A 20,668-nucleotide genomic window follows, 5' to 3' on the forward strand; every position below is an offset into this window, starting at 1 on the left:
CTGTAACTTACACCTAGCATTGACCAATACATGTACATCTTATCACCCTCTAAATGTTCTTCTGAAGATGGCCAGATATGTGTCTCCCTTTATATTTGGGTCCCAGGTCACATGACCTAGGACCCAGGTCACATGACCGCATGGTGTGTCTGTACCGCCAGCTGCTGGTTGAAGGTCACACACCTTCCAACTATGATATTGCCCATAGGCATATCATCATGTTCCCTCTTCCTCACAAAACATTAATATAAAATTGTTTTTACAACCAACATTACACATTACATTGTATGCAGGTATGGCATGGAGCTGATGCAGTGAGCAAATGTTACAAAAAGTGTCCATTTGCATTTTATGTAGACGCCATTGTTTCAAGTCCGTTCCCATCTCCATAGAATCTGGCTTGCTTGCCGGCTTCTTGCTTTTTTTACGCTTCGCCCTGTGTTTTTGAAAGGCCTGTGTCCAAGACTGCCAGATTTGCGTGACCAGTCACTTTTCCTTTTGTTTTCTGGCACGTTGCTGCTTGTTCCCTGCAAGTGCTTTCGATACTGGTTGGCTGGCGGGATGCGGTAGTCCTCCCAGTCTTTTCTTCTTTTCCCTTTTCATTTTCTGGACAAGGTGAAGTATCCTAGTGTGTCTCTTGGTTGTCATCTTTATAGCAGCCTTTGGCGTGACATTGGCTGTTATGTGGTGAGGGATCCGAAGCGGTCTAGGCGTTTCCTCATCTCTGGCTGGTGTGCGCACGCCCATTTTTGCGGCCTCGTCAATACGCTGGATCACCTCGGTTTCTAGTGCCGGCACGGAGGATGGAACCATGGTTGGTGGTTTCATCTCATTTCGGCATGCTGGAGCATCGGTGACTTGCTCGTCATCACTGCAATGACTATAGTGTCTGGCTTAGCTGATCCAAGCCCTGGGTCTTCTAGATCGAACTCGCAAATGTGCGAGTGGTCCATGGAGCTGCATAATGAGATGGTCATTCAGCCGTCCTCGGAGTCAGTGTCAGATATTGCCTAATATTGCAACCTCCACACCACTGCAATCAGCATCTTCATCTATGTCCTCCCACTCGTCATCGGTGTCATTGACTGCTTGGGAGTAAATTACTGGAGCCATTTCAAGGACTTGTGGCGGGACATCACATATCTCCGAGGCCAGTTTTTCCACAATCGGTATAATTTCTTGCACCTTTGGTTCCCTCAATAGCCGATCTTCAGTAGTTTCAGCACCTTGAATTCTACATGCGACATCTCCAAACCCCCGCTCTCCACAGAGTCCAGCATGGTTCTGGCGTCCCCCATGACCACCCTGTTATGGCTTGCTGACCACTGGGGCCCTGCCACTGGAGCCTCATCTGTGCTGCTGGAGAAGGCTTGTACAAGGAGCTCATAGTGTTCCTCATCCGTCTCACCTTCATCATCGTCAGTAATCTCAAACAGATTTTCATAGTAGTCGGCCTCGGATTCAGCCTCATCGTCAGTCTTTTCACATCAAAAATATAACTTTGCATACGGCCGCCAAAGCTTGCTTTAAAATTCCACCCTGTGGAACTTCAGTGGGACTGAAGAAGTTGAAGAACGATTCCTTGGTTAATGGGGCGAGATTCTCCGACCCCCCGCCGGGTCGGAGAATCAGCGGGGGCTGACGTGAATCCCGCCCCAGCCGGTTGCCGAAGTCTCCACCACCGGATATTCGGCGGGGGCAGGTATCGCGCCGCGCCAGTTGGCGGGTCCCCCCCGCTCGATTCTCCGGCCCGGATGGGCCGAAGTCCCGCCACTAAAATGACTGTCCCGCCGGCGTAAATTAAACCACCTACCTTACCAGCGGGACAAGGCGGCGCGGGCGGGCTCCGGGGTTCTGGGGGGGGGGGCGCGGGCCGATCTGGCCCCGGGGGGTGCCCCCACGGTGGCCTGGCCCGCGATCGGGGCACTCCGATCCGCGGGCGGGCCTGTGCCGTGGGGGCAATCTTTCCCTTCGGCCTCCGCCACGGTCTCCACCATGGCAGAGGCGGAAGAGACTCCCTCCACTGCGCATGCGCGGGAAACTGACAGCGGCCGCTGACGCTCCTGCGCATGCGCAGCCCGGAGATGTCATTTCCGCGCCAGCTGGCGGGGTACCAAAGGCCTTTTCCGCCAGCTGGCGGGGCGGAAATTCGTCCGGCGCCGACCTAGCCCCTCAATGTTGGGGCTCGGCCCCCAAAGATTCGGAGGATTCCGCACCTTTGGGGCGGCGCGATGCCCGTCTGATTTGCGCAAATTTGGGCGACAGTCGGCGGACATCGCGCCGTTTCCGGAGAATTTTGCCCATGGTTCTTATCGCTGTTCATGGATTGGTCCAACCTCTGTATTTTGGATTCATTCGAATTGGTCGTACAGTTATATTTTTGCCCTCCCTCCAGTCAATTGTGCAGCCAGTGCGACGATCTGCGGCTCATCCGCACATGCTTTCAGTGGCCATGAGTCCAACTGATACACTTTAGTAATCACCTCATTTGTAAAATACTCATTAGAGCCGAATGTAAACTCCAGAGTGAAACTCCACGGCTCTGTCCATTTAACACTCACATCTCGCAGATGCTTTAATACGGGTTTATCATGTCCTCATATCATGCCATCGAGTCTATGCACATTCTTCAAGACTGTTAACCAGAATTATGGAAGGCTCGCCGGCAGTTCCGTCCCGATGCCTGGTTTGTCGTCTTCCACTAGAATTTCTTCTAAATCCTCATACACCCTGCACAGTGTAATGCCTTGTAGTGATTCACTGAGCTCAGGTGACCAGCTATCTCCGAGGAGATTTATCCGCTCAACTAGATTCGAGGATTCACATGATTTTATACCAATTACTAAGTCCACATCCAAATCTACAATATGAAGTCTAATATGTGCTTTATATCTACCACTGAGAACACTAATTCACAAACATCAAAACTCCCGAAAATTCTTGTGCTGAAGTCTATCATGATCCCTGACCGATTAGCAAAGTCTCGCTGCACATTTAGCTTCTGCATAACCTGTCGACTTACGTGGTTGGCTGTCGCTTTAGGGTCAAAGTCACACTGAATGAAAGTATTATTGAGCATTACCATCAATTTGAGTACAGGACGTAAAGGTTTTCGGAGCATTATGATTGTCTTCATGCTCTGTTCTGATTCTGCTTCTATTTTTGTTTCTGTTGGTTGGGAGGTTTCTCGGCATGATGAGATCAATGAAAAATTGTTCTTCTGTGTTCATCTCATTTACTTCATGCACCGCTCGTGCATGACCTCTGGTGGAACATGCAAAGTATTGCTTTGCAAGGTGCACAACACAGACGCACCTGGACCAAACTTTTCTCACCTATCTTCCCTCGTGTCCTTTGTGAACACATCTGTTCCATCAGAGCCATCTCCTCTTCTCTTGACTCTATTCCCAGTAAATTGCTGACCACACAACTTCCCCTTCTGATCCTCATATCAGCCAATATTGTTAACAGTTCTCTCTCTTCATGTGTCATCTCTCTCTCCTTCAAATCTGCCACAAACAACCCTCTCCATAAGAAACAATCCTTGACCCCACCATCCGTATAAACTCCCATTCCATCTCCAACCTCTCTTTCCTCTCCAAAATCCTTGAACATGTTTTCTTCTCCCGAATCCGTTCACATCTCTCCAGGAACTCCATATTTGATCCCTTCCAATTTGGTTTCTGCCACGGTGACAGTAATGAAACAGCTCTTATTAAAGTCACTAATGACGGGGCAGCACGGTGGTACAGTGGATAACACTGCTGCCTCATGGCGCTGAGGTCCCAGGTTCAAAGCACTGGCCAATTACATGTACGTGTTATTACCCTCTCAACCTTCTTCTGAAGGTGGCTGGATGTGTCTCCCTTTATATTCTGGTCCCAGGTCACATGACCTTCGCTTGGAGACCGCGTGGTGAGTCTGTACTGCCACCTGCTGGTTGGAGGTCGCACACCATCCAACTATGATAGAGCTCATCGGCATATCATCACAGGCGGGTCTTCTGGAGAGTGCTATCCTGCTGATCTCACAGGGAGGTGAAAGCTCCATCTGCTGGTAGAAAGGCAGTAGTGCACCGGTCTGAGCATCCTGTGTACAGCACTGTCTGGTGGTCCGCGATGAGAACGGCACTGATCTGAACTCCCTGGCCTTAGCTCCACCTGGTGGCTAAAGAACGGAATCGCATCGACCTAGAATTCTTCGATCCATTGTGAAACCTTGGGTGTCATGATATTCAAGTGTAACATCACAGCACATACACACATACATAATAACAGACAGATCAACGGACCAATTAGCACACACAACATGACAGCCAATCACAGACAAGAGCATACACAGTACAAAACATGAAACACAACATTTCCTGGGCAGTCCAACAGAGACGGCTCAGGGCAAGGACCTCCAAGCCAGACACTCAGAGAGTCACCATGTGCTGAGTACCACGTTTGTTATATAAATAGTTAAAAGAAATAAAACTGCGTTGTACCAATCGCAACCGTGTTGGTTCGTCTGTATCTCAGAGCACCCAACACTTCATGGTACCAGAAGTGAATCAAAACCTACCCGCAAATCTGCCATCCTGCGCCATGGACACCGTCAACACACCGCTGCCGTTGCAAGTCGCTGGGAACCTTGACATAAATTGGACGCTGTTCAAGCAGCGCTTCAAACTCTTTATGGAAGCCAACGAAAAACAGGGCCCCTCGGACAAAAGGAAGATCGCCATCCTCCTCACCACCACAGGTCAGCACGCCACCCACGTATACAACTCCCTGGTGTTCGCGGAAGGCGAGGACAAATCTAAATATGACACGGTCCTCCTCAAGCTCGACCAACACTTCAACGTTGAGGTCAACGAGAGCTTTGAGAGGTATGTCTTCCAGCAGCGCCTGCAAGGTAAGGATGTGCTCTTACAGTCATTCCTGACGCATCTCCGCATACTCGCGCAGTGCTGCGGTTACGACACCACCTCAGAGTCCATGATCTGGGACCAGATCGTTTTTGGGGTTGCCTCCGGCAGCTGACGCCAGCAGCTTCTAAAAATAAAAGGCCTGACCTTAGCATCTGCAGTTGAAGCCTGTGTCCTGCACGAGAACGCGACTAGCCGCTATGCCCAATTTCAGGCAACCAAATCGGCGCGGAGGGGGTCTTACGCGACCGGATCGGCGAGCCAGGTGCCCCACGAGACCGAACGGGTCCAGGTGATTGAGTTTCTCCTGGCCCACGGCCCGGACGTGGGCGGCTGTTTTGCGCGCTTTTCGAGGCCTCCCGCGCTTGTGCGCGCCAAAACCTACGGCAACACTGAGGGACGTGATGCGCAGTGGCGCAACGAATGCCATAACGTCACGACGTGCGGCAACTGTGGAGCTGCACATTTAAAAGGGCAATGTCCCACAAAAACCCGACAATGCCTACGCTGTGGCAAGATGGGCCACTACGCTGCCTACTGTCGAGCGGCTCAGCCTGTCGATCTTCCGCATCTCCGACAACCTCGCAGGAACGTGCGGACCATTCAGCCCCCACATTGCGACATCCAAACCGATGATGCAGATGACCAAGATGCCTTCCGGGTTGCGATCATTGATGGGAACCGGGTCAACACAATCAATCCGGGTGATGAATGGTGTGCCACCCTGACGGTCAACCGATCGCCGATCACTTTCCGCCTCGACACTGGCGCCTCCGCCAACCTCATAGCATGGTCAGCCTTCTACGCCATGAAGGTCAGACCACCAATCCGGCCGTTCCGGTGCAGGATGGCCGACTACAACGGGAACGTTATCCCGGCTATGGGATCCTGCCAGTTCCAGGTGATCACAACACACACACGGCCACACTCTCGTTCGAGATAGTCAGCTCATCGAAGGACTCCCTGCTGGGCGCACAGGCATGCAAGGCTCTCCACCTCGTACAACGAGTCCACTCTCTCTCTACAGACGGCACATCAGACTTCCCGGATGCAGAGTTCAACGCACAGCTCCAATCGCTCCTCGCCCACAACCAGGAGGCATTCGAGGACATGGGAACGCTGCCATACACCTATCGAATTCGCCTCAAACCGGACGCCATCTCGGTCGCTCACGCACCTCGCACGGTTCCTGTGCCACTTAAAGACCATCTCAAGCAGCAGCTGCAGGATCTCCAGGACCAAGGGGTCCTATCCAGGGTCACGGAGCCCACGCCGTGGGTCAGCTCCATGGTGTGTGTCAAGAAGCCCGCCGGCGAGCTCTGCATCTGTATTGACCCCAAAGACCTCAATAATAATATCATGAGGGAACATTATCCCATACCCAAACGGGAGGAGATCACCAGTGAAATGGCCCAGGCGAAAATATTTACGAAACTGGATGCCTCTAAGGGGTTTTGGCAGATCCAACTCGATCCCTCCAGCCGAAAACTGTGCACCTTCAACACCCCTTTCGGCAGGTTCTGCTACAACCGGATGACAGGGGCTGTTTAGCACAGGGCCAAATTGTTGGCTTTGAAAGCAGACCAAGGCAGGCCAGCAGCACGGTTTGATTCCCGTAACAGCCTCCCCGAACAGGCGCTGGAATGTGGTGACTAGGGGCTTTTCACAGTAACGTCATTTGAAGCCTACTTGTGACAATAACCGATTTTCATTTTCATTTTTCATTTGGCATCATCTCGGCATCCGAGGTCTTTCATAGGATCATGGAGCAGATGATGGAAGGCATCGAAGGGGTGCACGTATACGTGGACGACGTCATCATCTGGTCCACCACACCGCAGGAGCACATACATCGTCTCCAACGCGTTTTTGCCCGCATACGGGAAAGCGGCCTGCACCTCAACCGAGCCAAGTGTTCCTTTGGCCAGACGGAGTTGAAGTTCCTGGGGGACCATACCTCCCGGTCAGGGGTCCGTCCGGATGCAGACAAGGTGAGCGCCATCACATCCATGCCGCAGCCAGCCGACAAGAAAGCAGTGCTACGCTTCCTTGGCATGGTCAACTTCCTGGGGAAGTTCATTCCCAACCTTGCCTCCCACACGACGACTCTGCGCCACCTCGTCAGAAAATCCACAGAGTTCCAATGGCAACACACACACCAGCTGGAATGGGAGGAGCTCAAACTCAAACACACCACTGCACCGGCATTGGCGTTCGTTGACACGCCTCGTGCCACCAAAATCTCAACTGATGCCAGCCTAGCCGGCATTGGAGCAGTGCTCCTGCAGAGGGATGACACGGCGTCATGGGCCCCAGTTGCCTATGCATCTCGAACCATGACCCCCACAGAGCAGCGCTACGCGCAGATCGAAAAGGAGTGCCTGGGCTTGCTAACCGGTTTAGACAAGTTCCATGATTATGTATATGGTCTTCCCCGGTTCACTGTCGAAACTGACCACCGCCCCCTGGTCAGCATTGTCATGATATTCAAACACACACATCATGATAGACACACCAACAGACAAATCAGAACACACAACACCACAACCAATGACAGAAAGATATAAAAGCACAGACACGACCCCCGGTGGTCAGTATTAGCTGCAGAGGAGAACCAGGACACATCTATTGCCAAACACACTCAGGGAGACAGCACGTGCAGAGTATCCAGAACGAACTGTATTATAAGAGTTATAATAAAATAGAGTTGTACCACATACAACTGTGTTGGCTCATCTGTGCACCAGAGCACCCAACACCACATGGTACAGGAGTGGATCGATACCTGCCGGCATACCTCAGTGTACACAGACAACCAGCAGTGCCCAGGCATGATGTACGAGCTCCCGGTTCCGCAGGCGCTCCAGTGCCACGGCGACCTCCACGAAAACTGGCGGCGATTCCGGCAAAATTTCGAATTGTTCCTGGTGGCAGCTGAACTCAAAGACCTGGATGATAGGGGAAAAATTGAATTTCTCCTCACCGTCGCCGGTGCAAGGGCAAGAGAAATATTCAGAAGGTTCAGGTTCTTCAGGAGGCAGCAAAGGTACGATTACCAGGCAGTCCTGGGCAAATTCTCCAAGTACTGTGAAGAATACGCAATCCAATGGGCACATAAAGGTAAGAAAAGCTGCAGTACTCACCTCGTGGCTGGGATCCCGGAGCCCGAAATCCCGGGCCTGAGAGAAGGCTGGGTCGAGGTCGGCGGCCATCTTGCTAAAGGTATAACGCTAGCACAGTTGCGCGAGAAGTGCGCAGAACCGGAAGTTTCGTTTGCGCATGCGCGAGTTGCTGCGCATGCGCAGTCAAGAAAACGGCCATCGGTAAAGGAACAGCGATTTGAGCATGCGCAGTCGCTTCCTACGTGCTACATACCGAGCGTCAGGATGTCAGAGGCCCCAGACTGCACCAATTTAAAAGGGAAATGTCCCAAATCCAATTTAAAAGGGAAACGTCCCAAATCAAAAAAACAAAAATCTGTTAAAGCTGTAAAACAACCTTCCCTCACCTGGAATGACAGCACAGTGCCGCAAATTGACCCAGGAGATGAATTTGACCTCCGAAGAACCCTCCGACAAGCAGTTACCTACGCACAAGCCGATGATTCCGACCTTGAATACTTCGATGACGATTTTTACAGTGTTTCCGGACCTCGCGAGCCCAATGATAGCTCCGTGGTCCTATATGACTATGACTCGGACGAACCTTTCGTGTTGCACATTGGCGGCCCCCACATTGAATCTGACGCAGATGCGGATTCATTTTTCGGATTTGAGGATCTTCAATCCAGCAGATATGACGTTCCAACTTATCAGTACCGGATGATGCTGCAGCCTGACATTAACAGACAGGGAGCGGTGCAAGCACACGGAGAGTGCCCTGCTGCCACACAGAGCGTGGTCCACGTCCCGCTCAACGTTCCCGACTCTATGAAAGAAGACATGCAAGACTCCAGAGTGCAGTCCTCGCATGAACCAGAAGTGACTCCAGTGTCACAAGCTTCCACAGCAAGCTCGTGGACAGACTCCACAATTGCAGAAATGCAAGACTCCAGAGCGCAGTCCTTGCACGGACAAGAAGTGACTCCAGTGTCACAAGCCTCCACAGAGAGCTCGTGGACAGCCTCCACGATAGAAGCAACGCAAGACTCCAGAGCGCAGTCCTTGCACGAACAAGAAGTGACTCCAGTGTCACAAGCCTCCACAGAGAGCTCGTGGACAGCCTCCACGATAGAAGCAACGCAAGACTCCAGAGCGCAGTCCTTGCACGAACAAGAAGTGACTCCAGTGTCACAAGCCTCCACAGAGAGCTCGTGGACGGACTCCACGATGGAAGGAACGCAAGACTCCAGAGCGCAGTCCTTGCAGGAACAAGACCATGAGGGTCTAGCAACCTCTCCTGACCAACCAGCGGCAGACGATGCAAGTCTGCCATGCTCACGTGAACAGCAAGAAGGCTATAACAGCCTACCATGCTCCACTACACAGCAGCATGACCATGACGGTCTCTCATGCTACAATGAAGGGCACAGCGCTGAAGACTGTTCAAGCCCAACTGAAGACAAGCCAAAGGAATCGCCTCGTCCAAGCCCGAAGAAAAAAGGTTTATGCGCTGACCTTCAGGATCATTGTAGCCGAACAGAGATTAATAATGCTGCACGGCCACAGAAGGATGCTGAGGATTTGCTAACGAAATTAATTGAATGTTTAACTTGCAAGGAGCAGACTGAGAATTGCCAGTGTTTTAGTACGGATCGAAAAAATGGACAAGACATTGATCCTCAGGTAATGGAAATAACACAACCTGAATCATATCTACAGCAGGGACAAATGTCTCCCTTCAACACAATGCCGCAAAATCCCAACTTCGGAGACCAGCAGTTAGTCAGTAATGACTCTTCAAACCTTGAGGGGAACATTAATTGCATTGAACCTACACACACTCCACTGATTATTGAGCAGAACATTGGAGCAAGAATCCTGAGGACACCGACATCGAGTAGCCAGATAACGAATTTAAAACCCACAGCAGTTTCAAGTGAACCAAGTGTGCTTTCCACTAATGGTGAAGATGCAGATAAGGTCGACCCGATTATCCATTGTACCACACTAACCCCAGTGATTAAGCAGTTCTGTATGGGGAGTATAATGTGGGCAATTGAGAACAGTAAAAGAGAGACTGTGACCATGCCAGTCCCAGCAAAATCAGACCCAGAGACCATGAAGGCATGTACATTAAACAAAGTTACATATGAGGTACCTGAGAAGAAAAGTGAAACGGAATGTTCTTTGGAAAATGGTACAATGTCGATAGAAACAGTGGATCCTATATTCGAGACCATACATATGGGAGAATTTGGGGGTAATAAACAAGGTTCTGCAATGTCTGGGGGAAGATTTAAAGTTCCAAAGAAGAAAAGCCCAAATGAAGGACAATGGCAAGACAATGACAGTCCACCGACATGGTGTGCACCACCAGATGAAAACTCTGACAATTTACCCAACCCTAGTGAACAGCAAGCTGCTAATGACGATCTATCCACGGGATGTGAGACGAGTGACGACAGCATCCCACTTCCCATGCAAAAGGTGCAAGGTGACAGACCTCGCCTAGTGCGTACCGAGGCACTCGACGATCACGGTGGGACCACTGACGACTGCGGTGGCGGCGCACCGCTTCCACCCTCGATGGCTCGAGCCTCTCCACTGGTTGGTGCATTCCTGCATGTTCCGACTCCAGAAGTGCAGCTTCAGGGAATCTCGGCTGCCTCCAGTGAACCTGTTGGGACTCCGGACGGGGGGCATCGACGGAAGGCAGACCGGACTCCAGATGGGGAGCAGCCAAGCGCCGACTCTGATTTGCGCACGCCAGACCTTGCTCCGGACGGGCGGTGTCGCGGCCTCGGTGATGGCACGCTCAGGGTGACGGCAGATGCCACGGCGACAGGGAATGGATCGCGTGGCAGTCCCACTGGGTCGGCAGTGGCAACCAGCACCGGCGGTCCAAGATGGACACACCAATTCGCGCCATCGCCAGACGTTGATGCGAGCAACAATTCTCTCTCCAAGGCGACATGCTTCGACGTTTCTCTGCGGAGTCGCCCTTCCGGCACAGCAGGTGGCCGGAACCAGCGTACACGGTCTCGGCCAACTTCCACATCTGGCACAGTCATCGCCTTGCATGATATTAGTGATGGTGCTACTTCGATGGCAACGACCCATCGGCTACAAGATGCCGTCCACCACAAACATAAAAAGAAAGCAGACGCCACCTTGTTCCTGGCATGCAGGGCGGATGGATTGGTGCGTAGGCGCAATCAGCGGGCTTTGTGCCGCCTTCCACGCTCGCAACTGCACCGTACGCACACGCCGGATCCTCCACTGGTTCCCAAGGATGACTTCGTGGAGATGCCACGGATCATGCCCCTTCCATCGCCACCAGAACCAAACCACAGCCAGGGCACCACTAACAAAGATGTTGAATGTTATATTTGCACGAATGAAAAAACCAAGCACTGCACGAAGTACAACAAATGGTAAAGTAGAGACTTCGGCAACAGCATCACCTCCAACAGTCCAAGGTGAACCAGTGTGACCCCAAATCTCCACAGCTGAACCGGCTTGAGGACCAGCCCATTCTTGAGGCGGTCACCCATTAGACTGGACTTATAACGCTGTTCATACGTTCAAAAAGTCAAACACTTCTGTATTATAACCTGTTGTTGTTTATTGTTCCAGATATCGTCTGACCGGACCAATGTTCAAGTTTTTTTTTTTCTCTCGCATCCAAGTTTTGTTATGGTACAACCTTGTTAGTGTGACGCACCCGACATCGCCCCATGTAAATAGTTACGTCATAAACACACGCTGTACACAACACACACACACACTCTTAGATGCACTCACGACACAATTATATTTATAACCACGTAGGCACTTATCTTTGTAAAAAGGGGGGATGTCATGATATTCAAACACACACATCATGATAGACACACCAACAGACAAATCAGAACACACAACACCACAACCAATGACAGAAAGATATAAAAGCACAGACACGACCCCCGGTGGTCAGTATTAGCTGCAGAGGAGAACCAGGACACATCTATTGCCAAACACACTCAGGGAGACAGCACGTGCAGAGTATCCAGAACGAACTGTATTATAAGAGTTATAATAAAATAGAGTTGTACCACATACAACTGTGTTGGCTCATCTGTGCACCAGAGCACCCAACACCACAAGCATAATAAACAAGGACCTGAACGAGATGACACCTCGCCTCCAGCGCATCCTACTTAAACTCAGGAGGTACGACTTCCAACTGGTCTACACCCCAGGGAAGGACCTCATCGTGGCGGATGCCCTATCCAGAGCAGTGAGCACGCCGCCAGATGCGGAGGGTTTCGTCTGTCAGGTCGAGGTGCAGGTGGCCTTCACATCGGCAAATCTGCCAGCTGACGACTCCAGTCTGGCCCGTATTCACCGAGAGACTGAGGCCGACCCCCTTCTACAGCGTGTGATGCGCCACATGACGGGAGGGTGGCTCAAAGGGCAGTGCCCGCAGTTCTACAATGTCCAAGACGACCTGGCCGTCATTGATGGCGTCCTTCTGAAGCTGGACCGGATTGTGATTCCGCACAGCATGCACAAGCGGGTTCTCGACCAATTACATAAAGGCCACTTGGGGGTCGAGAAGTGCAGACGGAGGGCTCGAGGGGCGGCATACTGGCCGGGCATCAGTGACGATATTGCCGACATGGTGCTCAACTGTCCAACCTGCCAAAGGTTTCAGCCGGCGGAACCTCCTGAAACGCTTCTGCCCCATGAGCTGGTGACGTCCCCCTGGGCGAAGGTGGGTGTGGACCTATTTCACGCGCTCGGCAGGGACTATGTCATCATCGTTGACTACTTCTCCAACTACCCAGAAGTCATACGCCTGCACGATTTGACGTTGTCTGCTGTCATCAGGGCCTGCAAAGGCACCTTTGCTCGCCACGGCATTCCGATGATTGTCATGTCGGACAATGGGCCCTGTTTCGCCAGCCAGGAATGGTCATTGTTTGCTACCTCGTATGGCTTCACACACGTGACGTCCAGCCCTCTGCACCCCCAGTCAAATGGAAAGGCGGAGAAGGGCGTTCACATTGTCAAGCGGCTCCTCTGCAAGGCTGCTGCTGCCGGATCGGACCTCTGCCTCGCCCTGCTGGCCTATCGCTCGGCCCCACTAGCCACTGGTCTCTCACCAGCACAGCTGCTGATGGGTCGCGCCCTCAGGACCACTGTGCCTTCCATCCTGGCACCAACAATAGACCATGCTCCGGTACTGCATGGGATGCAACTGCAGCGTGGTCGCCAGAAGAGGTCATATGACACACGGGCAACTGATCTTCCCGCCCTGGCCCTTGGAGACGACGTCCGCATCCACCTACCAGAAGGTGGCTGGTCAGCACCTGCTGAAGTTCTCCGACGCGTGGCTCCCCGCTCGTTCCTGGTACGCATGCCTGATGGATCCGTGCGTAGGCACAATTGCTGGGCTCTTCGCCTACTTCCACGCTCGCAACGAGACCTTACACTGACGCCGTGTCCTCCTGTGGTTCCTGATAGCGACTTTGTGGAGCTGCCTGTTACCATGCCCCTTCCGTCACCGCCCGTGGCCAGGCCCGCACCTCAGCCGGTGGTTCCCGACCCATCCTTGAGGCGGTCAACCCGAATTCGTCGCACACCTACTAGACTGGACTTATGAGACTATTTACACGTTGAACTCATGCAACCACTGTTTTAACCTGTCTATGTTCTTATCGTTGCAGGAATTCGTTTTATTGTTCCACATTTCCACGTTCTTTGTTATGGTACAACCTTGTTATTATGTCACACCCGACATCGCCCCTTGTATATAGTTAAGCCCCATGTACATGCTGTAAATACTACACACACACACATTTAGCTGCACTCAGTATACATCTCTATTTATAACCAAGTGGGCACATAATCTTGTAAAAAAAGGGGGGATGTCATGATATTCAAGTGAACATCACAGCACATACACACATACATAATGACAGACAGATCAACGGACCAATTAGCACACACAACATGACAGCCAATCACAGACAAGAGCATACACAGTACAAAACAAGATACATGACACTTCCTGGGCAGTCCAACAGGAGATGGCTCAGGGCAAGGACCTCCAAGCCAGACACTCAGACAATCACCATCTGCTGAGTACCACGTTTGTTATATAAATAGTTTAAAGAAATAAAACTGCGTTGTACCAATCGCAACCGTGTTGGTTCGTCTGTGTCTCAGAGCACCCAACACTTAATTGGGGAGTTCCTTTTGTGTCCTGTAGATGGTCCACACGGCAGACGTGTGCATCAGTGAAGGAGGGGGTGGATGTTGAGTCAAGTGTATCTACAAACTATGCAGTGTTAAACGTTGATATTTCTCTCTGCAGTTGGACTGTCACAAGAGTGGAAAGCCAACACTCCAGAAGGGGTGACAGCGGAGGAAGGTTCCTGTGTACAGATTGCATGTAATTACAGTTACCCATTGCACTTGACAAACCAACCACGAGTTGGAATCTGGTATTACATTAAACGTGGAACATCGACTACAGCCTTTCATTCCAAGCTTCAGAATGCTATCTCAACACAGTTCCTCCATCGGACCCAGCTGTCTGGAGACCTGAAAGATGACAACTGTTCCCTGATTATAAACAACGTCAGACAACAAGATGCAGGAAGATACCGTTTCAGAATAGAATTTGATGGCAATAATAAACAAAGTTACAAACCTGAAACCCAGCTTCAGGTTTCTGGTAAGTGCTGTGTTTTTAATTCCTCAACAATCGATGGGCCGAACGGCCTCCTTCTGTACTTTATTGTCTAAGTTTCTTAAAAGGAAAAACCCGCATGGGCCGGCGCAAGCAAAAAACATAAAAAACAATGGGGGCGATTCTCCAAGGCCCACGCCGTGCCTCGGAGAATCGCCGCAACCGTGCCCCGACGCTGGCGCACGACTCACCGAGGTGCGGAGAATCGCCGCCATTTGCGCCGGCGCGTTTGGTGCGGCACCGGCTGCTGGAATTGGCCCAAATGGGCCGAGCGGCCGCGCAGATACGACAGAGTCCCGCCGGCGCCGTTCACCCCTGGTTGCTGCCGGCAGTCGGGTGCAGCCTGTGGGGCGGGGAGGGAGGCTCCGTTCCCAGGGAGAGGCCTCCGATTGGGCCTGGCCCGCGATCGGACCCACGGCCGGCCCCTGAACACCGACGCCATGTTGAGTCGGGGCCAGCGTGTTGAAGAAGTCCCCCGCGCATGCGCAGGTTGGAGCAGCCCAACTGCGCATGCACGGGTTGGCGCGGCGCCCATTTGGTGCCGAGAAGGGAGGCTGGAGCAGTGTGAACCGCTCCAGCGCCATGCTGGCCCCTTGTGGGGGACAGAATCGGTCGTCCCCATGCCCGTTTCGCGCCGCGTTAAACGCGACAATGTTCACGACGGTGCGAACACTTGGGCTCCATTTTGGAGAATCGTCCCCAATGTCCCCTACTGCCCACGTCCTATTCCCTAATTACCCGTATACTTTGTTCCCTGCCCTTATCTAACACTGCCATGCCTCCTATTTTCTTCACCCCCCCCCCACCCCCCACTGACTGCTGATGTTCAATTTTCTTTTAAGAAGTCGATGAACGGCGGCCATCTCTGGGCGAACCCCTGAGTTGATCCTCTCAAAGCGAACTTGATTTTTTTTCCAGGCTGAGAAAACCTGCCATATCGCTGACCTGACTTCAGGAGCTCCGAGTCCCTCCATCCCAGCAAAATCCGTCTCCGGGCCACCGGGTAGGAGAAGGCCAGGACATCGACCTCCCTCCCCCCCATGGCCCCCGGATCATCCGATACCCTGAATATTGCCAGCTCTGGACTCGGGGTTACCCTCTCTTCCAGGACTTCTGACATAACGTCCGCAAATCCCTGTCAGAATCCCCTCAACTTCAGACATGCCCAAAACATATGTACATGGTTAGCCGAGCTACCCCACACTGCCCACATCTGTCCGCCACCTCCTCAAAGAACCTGCTCCTCCGGGCTACCGTCATGTGGGCCCTATGGACCACTTTGAACTGGATCAGGTGTAGAGGGTTCCATCTCTGCTACTCCACTACTGGGCCGATATCTGGGGTTTGAGTATCTGTGTGTGTCTCTCTCCAGCTGGCACTGAAACTTCAGTGGCCAGGGGATGCCGCACTGGGACACCTCCACGGAAGAGAGCACTGAATCAAGCCTGCCGTTTATCCCTAACCGGAAGCCTGAGGCTTATATCACACAGATATCCAGACCCCCACCAATGCCCAGGTGATTCTCTCTCTTGCCGGTGGTGCAACACCCACCCGGTTCCTACTTCGCTGGAGTAGCTTTCCCAAGAGAGAGAATAGGACACTGCTGTTTATTACCTAACCAGCAGCCTGTCCTGAGTGAACGGGTTCGAATCGTTCAAGATGACCCTAGATTCTCGACCCCGGAATTAAGGTGAGGAATATCTTAACAATGACTTGGTCAGAGATCGCTGGTGAGAGATTGAAGAATTTAAACGACTCCAATTATCAGCAAATCAAGGTTTATTGCAAAACCCAGGTCAAAATCATCAAACAGAAGAAATTATAATAAAATCTTAAACTCTAACACAAACTAAGTCTATTCAGAAAGTACTATAACGGACACAACATAAAATCTTATTGTTACACAATTTTAGCAATGACACAAAACACAAATCAAGTCCCCTTCCCCAAAGCCTCAACCACTATCAAAGTCAAGGGAGTTTCGCAAGCTGCTGCAGGGTACTTACAGTCACAGGCTGCAGGAGGTCAAGTCGAAGGTGGAGAGGTCAAGCCAAGAGACCCTCAATCGAAACACAGCCCCTTTTATATCCGTTTTACCTGGCTTTTTCCTGTGTTCGGCCAGCCCCTTTTGCATTGAATCCATAAGGTTTAAAGTTCCCGCTGGTCCTGCCCCCTTTGAGCCGGTCAGACCTGTCAAGATGGGAGTACCTCCCCGAGGTCCGCCTCCAGTCTGCTTTTTGAGATAACGAGGTTGAGCTCCCTTGTGAAGATTTTCAAAGTCTTCCATCTGCTCCGGAGATCGCTGCTATGTTGATGGGGTGTTGATTGGGTTCTGCTCTGGTGGAGGCAAAGTCATTTACATCTGCATGGGGCTATGACCATCCCATTGTCCTGCTTGCAGGCAGGCCCCTTACAGCATTACCATTCCCCTTTGTCTCTGTTTTTAATCCTATTTCGTTGTCTGGCTTCTTCTTCCTTGTAGCTCCGGGGGGGGGGGGGGGGGGGGTTTGTAAATACCTATGCCCCTACTCAACTCAGCGGACCAAGCCTGCTGGGAAATTTGGTTACGTTCCTTTGGCTGAAAAGTGTCCAGTTTACAGTCTCTGGTTTTATTCTTGGGCAGTCCAAAAAGGGCCGAATTGCCCGAAAACCTTACACAGGCCAAGTCTGGCACAGGACGAAGATGAATTGACTCTCTTCAAGGCTTTTTCCCACTTTTCCATTTCCAACTCCCTTCCCAGCTCCTCTTCCCACTTCTGCTTCACCTCCCTGATCGGGGCCCCTTCCCAATCCTTGTATATCTCCGAAATCCTCCCCTCTCCAACCCCAGTTTTTGACATCACCGTATCCTGTAGTCCCCTCAGGGGGAGGCGAGGGAAGCTTGGAACCTGCCTCCAGACAAAGTCCCTGACCTGAAGATATCGAAACCCATTCCCGCCTGGGAACTCAAACTCCTCCTCTAGTGCCTTGAAGGTCGGAATGCCCTCCTGGATAAATAAATCCCCAAATCTCTAGATCCCTGCCTGCTGCCACCTCCTGAAGCCCCCATCCATCCTCCCTGAGATAAACCGGTGATTGTCACAGATCGGTGACCACACTGACACCCCCTCTAATCCCATGTGCTGTCTCCATTGCCCCCACACCTTAGGGCTGCCACCACCACAGGGCTTGTCGAGTCGGCGAGAATGGCAGGGGCGCCGTTAGTAAAGCCTCCAAACTCGTACCCTTGCGGGATGCCGCTTCCACTCGCTCCCAGGCTGGCCCCTCCCCCACTACCCACTTCCTGACCAACAAAATGTTGGCCGTCCAGTAATAATTAATAAAGCTCGGGCGGGCCAGGCCCCCTCTCCGCAACCCCGCTCCAGGAGTGCCCCCTTTACTCTCGGGGTTTTCCCCGCCCACACAAAACCTGAAATCGCCAGGTTTATTTTTCTAAAAAAAACCTTTTGGGTAAAAGTTGGAAAGCATTGAAAAAAGAAAAGCAGTCTTGGGAGGACTGTCATCTTCCCCGTCTGGACCCTTCCCGCCTGCGCAACGGGAGCATGGCCCACTTGTGGAAATCCCTTTTCATTTGGTCGACCGCTTTGCCCAGATTTAACTTGTGGAGCTGCCCCCACTCTTCAGCCACTTGAATCCCTAAATATCTAAAACTCCCCGCCACCACTTTAAAAGGTAATTCCTTCAATCTCCTTTCCTGCCCCCGTGCCTGGATCACAAACATCTCGCTCTTTCCCATTTTCAACTTGTGGCCCGAAAATCACCCATATTCTCCTAGCAGACATAGACATAGAACATACAGTGCAGAAGGAGGCCATTCGGCCCATCGAGTCTGCACCGACCCACTTAAGCCCTCACTTCCACCTTATCCCCATAACCCAATAACCCCTCCTTTTTTGGTCACTAACGGCAATTTAGAATGGCCAATCCACCTAACCTGCACGTCTTTGGACTGTGGGGGGAAGCCGGAGCACCCGGAGGAAACCCACGCAGACACGGGGAGAACGTGCAAACTCCGCACAGACAGTGACCCAGCGGGGAATCGAACCTGGGACCCTGGCGCTGTGAAGCCACGGTGCTATCCACTTGTGCTACCGTGCTGCCCTAAAAGTACCTCCATGATTTCAGTCATCCCCCCCAATCGGGTCTGTAATATGAAGCAGCAAGTCATCCGCATAGAGAGAAAGCCTGTGCTCCCCCCCGCCCTCTCCCCCTCACTATCCCCCACCACACTCTCGATGCTCTAAGGGCTATTGCTAAAGGCTCTATGGCCAGGGCAAACAGTAATGGGGAGAGCGGGCATCCTTGCCTTGTCCCTCTCCCGAGATTAAAATATTCTAACCGGGTTCGGTTGGTTCTCACATTTTCCACCTGAGTCCGATATAAATGAAAATGAAAACCGCTTATTGTCACAAGCAGGCTTCAAATGAAGTTACTGTAAAAAGCCCCTAGTCACCACATTCTGGCGCTTGTTCGGGGAGGCTGGTACGGGAATTGAACCATGCTGCTGGCCTGCCTTGGTCTGCTTCAAAGTCAGCGATTTAGCCCAGTGTGCTAAGCCAGCCCGCCGGACTGAGTCCACAAATCCCTATCCGAACCCAAACCTGCCTCAAATAACCCATAAGTATGTCCACTCCACCCGGTCAAAAGCCTTCTCCGCGTCCATGGCTACTACCACCTCAGGCTCATGCCCCTCAGCTGGCATCATTATACCATTAAGAAGCCGTGTGATATTGGACATCAAGTGCCTGCCCTTCATAAATCCCATCTGATCCTTGCCTATTGCCTCCGGGACACAGTCCTCTATTCTGGTGGCCAAGATCTTTGCCAGTAATTTAGCATCTACATTTAAAAGGGAAATTGGCCTGTACGGTCCACAGCTCTCCGGGACCTTGTCTCACTTCAGGATGAGAGAGATTGATGTGATAGCGTTGGGGAAAGCATTCTAACTCCTTGGATTCATTGAAAGCCTTAACTAACAGCGGTCCCACTTGCCCTGAAAACCTTTTCTAAAATTCCACTGAGAATCCGTCAGGTCCCAGGGCCTTACCCGATTGCATCGCCCCCAATCTGTCTATCACCTCCCCGAGCCCTAATTGGGCCCCCAAGACTTCCACCAGTTCCTCATCTTCCTTCGGGAACTTTAGCCTCTGCAGGAATTAATTCATTCCCTCCTCCCCCGCAGGGGGTTCCGACTCATATAAACGACTATAGAATTCACGAAACAGTTCATTAACCACCCCCGGGTCCCTCACTGCCGTCCCCCTCATATCCTTTATTTTCCCTATTTCTCTCGCCATCTCCTGCTTCTCAGCTGATGTGCCAACATCCTGCTAGCTTTCTCCCCATATTCATATATGGCCCCTTTTACCCTCCTCAGCTGTCCCTCCGCCTTACCTGTGGAAAAGAGCCCAAACTCCATTTGGAGTCTCTGACGCTCCTTCAGGACATCCTCCTTCGGAGACTCCGCATATCTCCTGTCCATCTGTAAGATTTCTCCGACTAGCCTGACCAGCTCCGCCCGTTCAGCCTGTAGCCATCTCAGATAGCCACCTGCAAAGGACCATGGGAATTATGGCCAAACCAGGACTCAGACAGACTCAGAGCTTGTGTGTGTATTTGCAACCCAGACGGCTAGACGCGATCGAAACCCCCGCTCGTTTGCATTCCAATGGCCCATTTCCCCAGAACAAAAGAACTGTACTTAGGTAACCGATACAGATACAGACTAATCGGCGCCACTCCCTTTACTCAGGGAGCTCAAACAGCCAAGGTCAATGACTGCTAAGGACAGGCCCAGCCATCAAGGCACCCGCCCCTTTATTGGCCAAAATCGAAGGCAGTGATCGAAGCCTGTCGAATTATTGGGTCCAAGTTAAGGACCGCCCTAACGAGCGCATAATCCCAGAGGGATAAGAA

General features: G+C 51.9%; 1 protein-coding gene across 1 annotated transcript in view; it reads left to right on the forward strand.

The window, feature by feature from the left end:
• The window catches only part of LOC140386530 (sialic acid-binding Ig-like lectin 12), an 84,126-nt gene that overhangs the window by 13,205 nt on the left and 50,253 nt on the right, over positions 1-20,668 (forward strand). The window contains exon 4 of the mRNA XM_072468938.1: positions 14,375-14,737. Within this exon, the coding sequence (XP_072325039.1) occupies positions 14,375-14,737 (363 nt within the window). The remainder of the gene's footprint in view (positions 1-14,374; positions 14,738-20,668) is intronic.

This window comes from Scyliorhinus torazame, chromosome 12 (assembly GCF_047496885.1).
Source record: "Scyliorhinus torazame isolate Kashiwa2021f chromosome 12, sScyTor2.1, whole genome shotgun sequence".
Classification (NCBI taxonomy): domain Eukaryota; kingdom Metazoa; phylum Chordata; class Chondrichthyes; order Carcharhiniformes; family Scyliorhinidae; genus Scyliorhinus; species Scyliorhinus torazame.